This window comes from Oncorhynchus nerka, linkage group LG23 (assembly GCF_034236695.1).
Source record: "Oncorhynchus nerka isolate Pitt River linkage group LG23, Oner_Uvic_2.0, whole genome shotgun sequence".
In the NCBI taxonomy this organism is placed as follows: domain Eukaryota; kingdom Metazoa; phylum Chordata; class Actinopteri; order Salmoniformes; family Salmonidae; genus Oncorhynchus; species Oncorhynchus nerka.
Window position 1 is genome coordinate 55,396,490 of NC_088418.1, and position 11,248 is coordinate 55,407,737.

The 11,248-nt window shown below is 41.0% G+C and overlaps 1 protein-coding gene across 1 annotated transcript in view; it reads left to right on the plus strand.

Annotated features, from left to right (window-relative positions):
• Positions 1–3,629: 3,629 nt before the first annotated feature.
• The window catches only part of LOC115107096 (putative ferric-chelate reductase 1), a 21,079-nt gene continuing 13,460 nt past the window's right edge, over positions 3,630–11,248 (plus strand). Inside the window, exons 1-2 of the mRNA XM_029630477.2 lie at positions 3,630–3,899; positions 4,103–4,236. Coding sequence (XP_029486337.1) covers positions 3,707–3,899; positions 4,103–4,236 — 327 coding nt within the window. The 5' untranslated portion in view covers positions 3,630–3,706. The remainder of the gene's footprint in view (positions 3,900–4,102; positions 4,237–11,248) is intronic.

Genomic DNA, 11,248 nt, shown 5'->3' on the forward strand with positions numbered 1-11,248 from the left:
CACCTTCCTGAAAAGAATGGCACTATACTGTGCTTAAACCTGATCTGCCTTGAAGATTAGATGCCTTTAAAGATAAAAAATGTTCCATTGCGGTTAGCCACATTCATCTTACAGGGTTACTGTCAGAGATACAGTTGAAGTCAGAAGTTTACATAAACCTTAGACAAATACATTTAAACTCAGTTTTTCACAATTCCTGACATTTAATCCAAGTAAAAATTCCCTGTCTTAGGTCAGTTAGGATCACCACTTTATTTTAAGTGAAATGTCAGAATAATAGCAGAGAGAATAATTTATTTCAGCTTTTATTTCTTTCATCACATTCCCAGTGGGTCAGACGTTTACATACACTCAATTTGTATTTGGTAGCATAGCTTTTAAATTGTTTAACTTGGGTCAAACGTGTCAGGTAGCCTTCCACAAGCTTCCCACAATAAGTTGGGTGAATTTTAGCCCATTCCTTCTGACAGAGCTGGTGTAACTGAGTCAGGTTTGTAGGCCTCCTTGCTCGCATACGCTTTTTCAGTGCTGCCCACAAATTTTCTATGGGATTGATGTCAGGGCTCAATGTGCAGTTGCAAACCATAGTCTGGCTTTTTATGGCGGTTTTGGAGCAGTGGCTTCTTCCTTGCTGAGCGGCATTTCAGGTTATGTCGATATAGGACTCGTTTTACTGTAGATATAGATACTTTTGTACCCATTTCCTCCAGCATCTTCACAAGGTCCTTTGCTGTTGTTCTGGGATTGGTTTGCACTTTTTGCACTTTTCGCACCAAAGTACGTTCATATCTAGGAGACAGAACGCATCTCCGTCCTGAGTGGTATGACGGCTGCATGGTCCCATGGTGTTTATACTTCCGTACTATTGTTTGTACAGATGAACGTGGTACCTTCAGGCGTTTGGAAATTGCTCCCAAGGATGAGCCAGACTTGTGGACGTCTGCAATTTCTTTTCTGAGGTCTTGGCTGATTTCTTTTGATTATCCCATGATGTCAAGCAAAGAGGCACTGGGTTTGAAAGTAGGCCTTGAAATACATCCATAGGTACACCTCCAACTGACTCAAATGATGTCAATTAGCCTATCAGAAGCTTCCATGACATAATTTTCTGGAATTGTCCAAGCTGTTTAAAGGCATAGTCAACTTAGTGTATGTAAACTTCTGACTCACTGGAATTGTGCTGCAGTGAATTATAAGTGAAATAATCTGTCTGTAAACAATTGTTGGAAAAATGACTTGTGTCATTCACAAAGTACATGTCCTAACCGACTTGCTAAAACTATAGTTTGTTAAGAAGAAATTTGTGGAGTGGTTGAAAAATGAGTTTTAATGACTCCAACCTAAGTGCATGTAAACGTAACTTTTTTCCTAATTGTAGCAGGTGATGTTTACACAGAATCTTTCTCTATTACTACATGATTTCACGAGAAAAGTTTTCTGCAGGGTGTGTAATTGATAAAGGAATTTATATGTTTAAAGTAATGACTAAAGGATTCCACCCTGAAATCATATAATTGTATGAAATGTGTTAGAGTCATAATTCCATAATGTGTGTGACTAGACCATTGTGTTACTATTTCGAGATATGAGCTGGGTAGAGTTGAAACATTCAAGGCCAACTGAACTGTCGACTTGTGATAACTCTGAAACCAAATAACAGGAAAGAGGCCTCCCCAACTTAGGTAAGGGAGAGTAACTGTTAGGAATGGCTAGGCTTGTGTTCTCATTTTTTACTTCAGAGTACTCTCTGAATAAACAATTAACCTCTAGCAGAATCGGAGACTTTGCCTAATTATTATTAAACCCAGGGTCTTACAAACCTCTGGGAATTGGTCAAAGTTATAAAATAGTTGGGATTGAAAATTCATTGAAAATTCTCGTGACAGTAATGCAAGACAAGGTGACCTTGGATGAATGTCAACCAGCTGTATAAACAGCATTGTTAAAGGGCAACTGCGCCACTTTTCAAAGTATTCATTATCTCCAGCACCAAACCAGGGCCTACATTTAAGACAAATCATGATTTTCAAAACCAGCAGTGAGTTTCTAGCCAGATGGAGGGTATTTAAAAAAAATATCAAATCAAATTGTATTGGTCACATACACATGGTTAGCAGATGTTAATGCGAGTGTAGCGAAATGCTTGTGCTTCAAGTTCCGACCGTGCAGTAATATCTAACAAGTAATCTATCTAGCTCCTCATGTCACTCCGAATCTCATAGTGTTTGTAAATCACTGTTTTTAAATAGTTGTAACCTTTGATGTCATTGATTCAAATTTTTTAAGGTTATATTTTTTAAAACAAAATTAAGAAATCGGCCATTTTCACATACTGTATGTAGACACTGATTTGGTGCTGGAGATTATGAATGTGAGGTTGAAAAGTGGCAGATGTCCCTTAAAATAACTGCTTTAATCTAACTGCATTGTGTGCAATATCGTTGTATATGCCATTTACGTTTTCATTCAATTCCTTTGTTTCATTTGATTACAGTTGTCAGTTTGTAATTTTGTACTAAAAGTTTAGAAAATTCACCACATACTTGTGAAAATAGCACCAAAGCTCATTATAAAAAAGGTAAGCCGGAAGGAACATTGTTAGGGTATTGTGGGAAGCAACCATAGACATGTATACAGCCCCACAGTGGAGGTGTCCTAATACCCATAAAACCTAACAGTCAAACAGGGAATATTCATAAATGTCACCTTGTCCAAGAGATTTACACGGTTATCAAAGCGTCATGCCAGGGTAAGCCTACACGAAACAGCCCTTATTTTAAATGCTTCTAAAATCTCCTATGGAAAAAATGAATGGTGGAAAAACAATTGGAACATTTTTCCTGTTAGACTGCTAAGTTTTATCGGTGTTATGACTCATACTGTGGTACTCTATAGAGGCCTCTAGTGCCCAAAAGCCAGTTTTAGCATGGGCAGCACCATTGTGGACTTTCACCATTTTAAAGTAGTCTACTGGGCTGGAACTAGTTTCAGCCATGGGCTGATTTATTTTCTTCTTGAGCAGATGGTCTGGGGGCCGGAACATAATTACAAATAATTTGTAGATGGCAAATTGACCGCAAGAAGCCCAAAGTTTCGATCTCTATACATCTCTATGGAAGCAACCTGTCATACCCTGCATTCATAACCCAGTGGGAAGGTGGTATTTACCACATACGACTGAAAATCCACTTGAATGCCTAACTCTAACTGGTAATTACTAGAGGGAAACTCATCTATCATACCTGAGCTCTGACTTCTCCTACATGCTGACCTCTGACGTCAAGGAAATTACCTCGATAACAGCATTTTCGGCAGTTAAATGCAACAACAAAACACTATTTCTTAAAAAAAATCTATTAATATGGTTTTTGAACACTATCATTTGTTTACAAGCATAATATGTGTAATTTTAGTTTATGGTTGACGGAGCTTGTTGGCCAACTTGGCCATTAGCCAAACAGCATTCTATCAAGGAGTAAACGCATTGAACTAGTTTTACGACGTCACACTTGGTCATTTCCACCATCCCACCTGGTTATGAACGCAGCATAACCTGTCGAGACTTGTCTACTCTCCACCCACAAGGCACATCAATACAAATTCTGCCCCTCACCTAAACTTCACAATTTGCCGGAATCGGTAGGCTACTATCTCCAACAGTAGTCTATTTTTACAGTTACTTTTCATTTTTAATAATTTAATCTCAATGGATCGATACATATTTATCATTGTGTTATTAGCGTGTGTTCTGCGGGCCGTGAGATGCTACAGCTCCGGAAAGGTGACTGGGGCGTGTGACAATATGACACCCCAACACAAAAAAGGCGCACAGCAAAGCCCTGCTCCATTCTCTGTCACCACTGACCGGTTCAGCTTTAAGGAGGGCGATGAAATCATAGGTGAGACATCATGTAGTTTTCTCTATTACTGTAGATATATTGTAGATATATTGAACACTCGCCGCTAGGCCTATATGTTTTATTAATATATCTATGGTTTGGCTGTTATGGGTAGATATCTCTGAATAGTAGATATTCAAGTAATAACGGTCTCCATTTTCTGTGGTGGTGTTTAAATCAACTAAACACGGTGTTGTTTACAGTCAAGCTCCTGGCAGCTTCCACTCCATTCACTGGGTTTATGTTACAAGCCAGAGAGGTTGGAGGAAGCAGTCCTCTGGGATCCTTCACTGTAACAAGTGGAGAGGCCCAGCTACTCACCTGCAACGGACTATCTGTGAGTCTATAACCATAGACTGTATAAATCCATTTCATTCTGTTTATTCCCACCTATCTATTACTACCTGACATATAGCCTGCTTTTCTGTTATGTTATGAGAGCTACAGTATTACATATAACCCGAGGCGCAACTTTGATTTTAGAAGTGGGGTGGAACATCATTTAAAAAAAAATGTATTATTATTCTTATCCAGTTGGATAAACACTCCAAACAAACCGCTTGGAGGCTTCCACATGATCCTAAAGCACACCGTTGCCTAATTTTGTATCACATTTCAATGATAAAACTGTGTGTGGGGGGGGGGGGGGCAAAAATTCAATTTCCGAATGTGCTGGGGGGACGACACACATGTCCCCAGTGAAAGTTGCACCACTGCATATAACATTGAAACAGTAATGGTTGTTTAGATCTTATACATGTGTTTATGAGACAGAATAAAACACTATTTACAAAAACAGATTAATTATTCCCTGTTCCTGCATGGGTCCTCCTGCTACCCTGTTGGGTAGAGTAGGTCATAAGGCTCTACTGAAAACTTTTAAAAGGTTCACAGATAATCGTATAATTAATTATCATAAATGTACATTTCCAATCAGCTTCTCTAAGATCAACACAACAATTATTATACAATTTTTACCGAACACCATTACTCAAATTGTGTGTTCCAAAACGCGCCTTCACATGCTTGCACATTCCGAGACGGGCACTACAAGTCAACCCGATTGACGTGGTTCGGCCAAAAAGGGTGGCTAAATGAGGACAGTTCAGTCAAGCTGTTTACCATTGTAAAAAAAAAAAAAAAAATGTCCTGTCTATGTAAGTGGGTGATCCCCATCTCCCGTGAGCATGCTATCCTGTGAGAGCTTAGGGTTCCTCGATAATATCTAGCGTGCTCACATAAGAGGGAACAGCTGGCTCTGGTCTACTTATTGTCCATGCCTCGCCTGACCAGAAATAAATTGCCAATGAGATGTCTTGCACTTCGTAGGGCCGGGGCAATAAAGTCTTCTTCACATTGGCAGTTCGAAGTGACTCAAATAAAAAAAAGTGTCATATCCGATTTGAATCTGTTCACTTCCTTCAGTCTGAACAGCCAAAAAGCACATGGAACAGGATGTTTCAAGCCACATTTCAAACCACTTTCGTAGGTCAGATACAAATCTGATTCTTGGCCATGCGATTTATGTTTGAATGGTCAAATCTGATTAATTTGCCCTCAGGTGGTTTTTAGACTTATTTAGCACACCTTGTGGCTTGCAAGCTACATATGTTGACAGTTTTGACAAGAATACGTGGTAGCTAACTAGCTTGTTAATTGTTTTCAAACAAATGAGTGAATGTGCTAGGAAGCTGGCTGGCTACCTGGCTAGCTACCTGGCTAGCTACCTGGCTACCTACCTGGCTAGCTACCTGGCTAGCTAGTTGACTACTTGTTTTGAAAGTTGGAGGATTTTATCATTTGAGGCTTTCAAAGTGTTCTTTACACTATGGTTTTGAATATTCAAAGCAACTGGGAAATGCCCATTGCAGGCATTGTTGTCACCTTAGCTTGCTACACAACTTCTGAGTGATGAGCACCACCACCCTATCATCCTACACCACTGCACACACACCTGTCATTACTATGACAAATAGCATAGCCATGTCAGCAAATGACTGCTGTCTGAACACACACAAATATGATTTTAATCAATCACATGTATTTATAAAGCCCTTTTTAAAGCCGATGTCACAACGTGCTATACAGAAATACAACCTAAAACCCCAAACTGCAAGCATTGCAGATGTAGATTTGGTTACTTGTACTTGCTGTTTGGCAGTCAGTATTTCTAAATGAAAAAAATGTATTCCAAAGATTTGAGGATTAAGACCTGCAGTGTGAACAAGGCTTTAGTAGGCCAGAGTGGCCCTGCTCCGATCAGAAAAAATGAGGGAGTGGGATGTATCGCGTTTTCTACCGTGTCTGGTTTGGGTCCCTTTCTTAGCATACCTGGAAACTACAGAGAATGGAGACAAAACAGAAACAACAGACAGAGCGCTTATCCAAAGTATAGATAAGTACAATAAAAGGCACTCGCTTGTCTGGGCCTTATTTAAACCATACAAACAGTGACTGAATGGACCCACATTGCTGCTAACGTAGCTGAAAACAGAGCAGGGTAGGTGAGATTAGTTTGTCTGTGTGCATTAGCAGGGCCATTCGTAGCATTTTGCAGGCAAAACATTTTAGTGCTTGTATATGTAACAGTATAGACTTTATGTCCGTCCCCTCACCCCGACCTGGGCGCGAACCAGGGACGCTCTGCACACGTCAACAGTCACCCTCGAAGCATTGAAACGCTATTTAGCGCGCACCGCTAACTAAGCTAGCCGTTTCACATCCGTTACATATAAGTAACACAAAAACATGAAATAAACCTCCATGGACTGTTCAAAACTATTTTTGTCCCGCAGATGATTTGGTAGCGGCCGTCATTTCTGCTTTGCATGCGTTAGTCTAGGTCTACCTACTGTATTAAAGCTGCTACACAGGATTTTTTGTTGAACTTTTGCATTGTCATTTCAGAAAATCTCCATAATATATCTGCAGTAATAGTGGAATGATAGTGTTTCACAGTATTACCCACCCGCTAGTGTTATAATTGGCTGTGATATTCATCTATTGATATCTCCCTCCAGAGCGGCATCTGTTAAAATGGGAAAGCTGTTTGACTTTGTGGCTGTGATATTCATCTATTGATATTTCCCTCCAGAGCGGCATCTGTTAAAATGGGAAAGCTGTTTAGACTTTGTGGCTGTGATATTCATCTATTGATATCTCCCTCCAGAGCGGCATCTGTTAAAATGGGAAAGCTGTTTGACTTTGTGGCTGTGATATTCATCTATTGATATCTCCCTCCAGAGCGGCATCTGTTAAAATGGGAAAGCTGTTTGACTTTGTGGCTGTGATATTCATCTATTGATATCTCCCTCCAGAGCGGCATCTGTTAAAATGGGAAAGCTGTTTGACTTTGTGGCTGTGATATTCATCTATTGATATCTCCCTCCAGAGCGGCATCTGTTAAAATGGGAAAGCTGTTTTGACTTTGTGGCTGTGATATTCATCTATTGATATCTCCCTCCAGAGCGGTATCTGTTAAAATGGGAAAGCTGTTATCAAGAGGAAATCGGATCAAGCGGCGAATGTAGAAATCCCTCTGTTGTTTCCTGGTCGCTAAAATTCTACACTGTTCACTCAATTTCAGTTTATGTGAATCGTTGTACCATCTATATCACTGTGAAAAATCTTTTCAATAACAAAATATATAGTTTTACAGCTGTGAGAAGCTGGTGGACCAAAACCAAAAATAAAGGCTCAAGAGCAAGGCTCCGCCATGTTATGGGGAAATGGGATGAGGGTGAGGGCGGAAATTTGTTTTGAATGCAGTTTATTGCTGTTGAAATTCACCTAGCTTCCACATAGGGGAGACATTCTGTGGAATTCTATGTGTAGCACCTTTAAAAGCAGCTCTGTCGCATTATTCACACACTCAGAATTCGCTGCTTCAAGTTTCAGTAGCCTACCTCTCCTCTCGTAATTGGACATTTGAGATCAAGTGTGCCTACAGTAGGCTATATGTGTGGTCTCAATTAAATAGAGTATGCTGTCTTTGCATTTGCTGAGAATCATGTGGCAAATATCCTTCCAAGGGAAATAACTTAAATTTAATTAGGCTATAGTTTACTACAGTGTCTGAAAAGGAATATTGATAATGGAAAGAAGTGGATAGCGCTCAACCAATGTGAGTAGAGGTGCAAAAATATATATATAGCTGCAAGCAGAATTGAATGGGGTTCACAGGATTACACAATGACAAGGGTAATATTTGAATGTGGTTACAATTTTTTCTCAAATCCTAGAAGGATTAGAAGGCCAGCATCCTGGAGTCGCCTCTTCACTGTTGATGTTGAGACTGGTGTTTTGCGGGTACTAGTTATTTATTTCACCTTTATTTAACCAGGTAAGTTCTCATTTACAACTGCGACCTGGCCAAGATAAAGCAAAGCAGTGAGACACAAACAAAAACACAGAGTTACACATGGAATAAACAAGCATACAGTCAATAACGCAATCATTTAAAAAAAGTCTATATACATTGGGTGCAAATGCTGTGGGGAGGTAAGGCAATAAATAGGCCAGAGTAGCAAGTAATTACAATTTAGCAAATTAACACTGGAGTGATAGATGTGCAGATGATGTGCAAGTAGAAATATTGGTGTGCAAAACAGCAGAAAAGTAAATAAAAACAATATGGGGATGAGGTATGTAGATTGGATGGGCTATTTACAGATGGGCTATGTACAGCTGCAGCGAACGGTTAGCTGCTCGGATAGCTGATGTTTAACGTTAGTGAGGGAAATATAAGTCTGGAAGGAAACGCGGCCAAAGGAGGTCTTGGCTTTGGGGATGACCAGTGAAATATACCTACTGGAGCGCGTGCTATGGGTGGGTGTTGTTATCGTGACCAGTGAGCTGAGATGAGGCGGAGCTTTACCTAGCAAAGACTTACAGATGACCTGGAGCCAATTGGTCTGGTGACGAATATGTAGCGAGGGCCAGCCGATTAGAGCATATAGGTCGCAGTGGTGGGTAGTATATGGGGCTATGGTGACAAAACGGATGGCACTGTGGTAGACTGCATCCAGTTTGCTGAGTAGAGTGTTGGAGGCTATTTTGTAAATGACATCGCTGAAGTCGAGGATTGGAAGTCGAGGTCAGTTTTACTAGGGTATGTTTGGCGGCGTGAGTGGAGGAGGCTTTATTGCGGAATAGAAAGCCGATTCTAGATTTAATTTTGGATTGGAGATGTTTAATATGAGTCGGGAAGGAGAGTTTACAGTCTAGCCAGACACCTAGGTATTTGTAGTTGTCCACATATTCTAAGTCAGAACCGTCCAGAGTAGTGATGCTAATCGGGCGGGTGGGTGCAGGCAGCGAACAGTTGAAAAGCATGCATTTAGTTTTACTAGCGTTTAAGAGCAGTTGGAGGCCACAGAAGGAGTGTTGTATGTCATTGAAGCTCGTTTGGAGGTTTGTTAACACAGTGTCCAAAGAAGGGCCAGATGTATACAGAATGGTGTCGTCTGCATAGAGGTGGATCAGGGAATCACCCACAGGAAGAGCAGCATCGTTGATATATACAGAGAAAAGAGTCAGCCAGAAAATTGATCCCTGTGGTACCCCCATAGAGACTGCCAGAGGTCCGGACAACAGGCCCTCCGATTTGACACACTGAACTCTGTCTGAGAAGTAGTTGGTGAACCAGACGAGGCAGTCATTTGAGAAACCAAGGCTGTTGAGTCTGCCGATAAGAATACGGCGATTGACAGAGTCGAAAGCCTTGTCCAGATCGATGAAGACTGCTGCACAGTACTATCTTTTATCGATGGCGGTTATGATATCATTTAGTACCTTGAGCGTGGCTGAAGTGCACCCATGACCAGCTGGGAAACCGGATTGCACAGCGGAGAAGGTACGGTGGGATTCGAAATGGTCAGTGATCTGTTTATTAACTTGGCTTTCAAAGACTTTAGGAAGGCAGGGCAGGATGGATATAGGTCTATAACAGTTTGGGTCTAGAGTGTCTCCCCCTTTGAAGAGGGGGATGACCCCGTCAGCTTTCCAATCTTTAGGGATCACGGACGATACGAAAGAGAGGTTGAACAGACTGGTAATAGGGGTTGCAACAATGGCGGCGGATAATTTTAGAAAGAGAGGGTCCAGATTGTCTAGCTCAGCTGATTTGTACGGGTCCAGGTTTTGCAGCTCTTTCAGAACATCTGCTATCTGGATTTGGGTGAAGGAGAACTGGGGAGGCTTGGGCAAGTAGCTGCGGGGGGTGTGGAGCAGTTGGCCGGGGTTGGGGTAGCCAGGAGAAAAGCATGGCCAGCCGTAGAGAAATGCTTATTGAAATTCTCGATTATCCTGGATTTTATCAGTTGTGACAGTGTTATCTAGCCTCAGTGCAGTGGGCAGCTGGGAGGAGATGCTATTGTTCTCCATGGACTTTACAGTGTACCAAAACATTTTGGAGTTAGAGCTACAGGATGCAAATTTCTGTTTGAAAAAGCTATTTAATGAAGCTGCCAGTTGAGGACTTGTGAGGCATCTGTTTCTCAAACTAGACATTCTAATGTACTTGTCCTCTTGCTTAGTTGTGCACTAGGGCCTCCTACTCCTCTTTCCATTCTGGTTAGAGCTAGTTTGCGCTGTTCTGTGAAGGGAGCAGTACACATCGTTGTATGAGATCTTCAGTTTCTTGGCAATTTCTCGCAAGGAATAGCCTTCATTTCTCAGAACAAGAATAGACTGATGAGTTTCAGAAGAAAGTTCTTTGATTCTGGCCATTTTGAGCCTGTAATCGAACCCACAAATGCTGATGCTCCAGATACTCAACTAGTCTAAAGAAGGACAGATTTATTGCTTCTTTAATCAGAACAACAGTTTTCAGCTGTGTTAACATATATTTTTTTCTTCTTCCTGATGGCAACCAGGTAAAACTCAGAAACCTGGTTTGTAGTAGGGACCTTAAGGGTTCCCCTATTTCCTGGGGCAAGTAAACTGAGAAGTCAGGCAAGCAGTTTTTTTTTTACTGAAAACAACAAAACTGTAAATAATTCCATATGTATGGATCATTCCCATTGTTTAACTTGCCAATTTATGGCATGTATGGCAGCCAGGGAAGTTGAGCCTGCTATGTGGTTGCCTCTTGGAAAGTGAGAGCGTGATCTGCTGTCTTTGTAGACGTGTGTCTTTTGTGATATTCATATGAATATTTATAATGTTGAATACATTTATGTTAATTTTTGTATTTCAGAATCTAGACATACTCCATATTTTACAGCACACTATTGTCAGGACCTGGTTACGAACCCGGGTCTCCGGAGTGAGAAACAGTCACTTAACCAACTGAGCCACGAATAGTCGACAGAACCCAGAAGATGAGGCAGACACAGCAGTACTTGAGA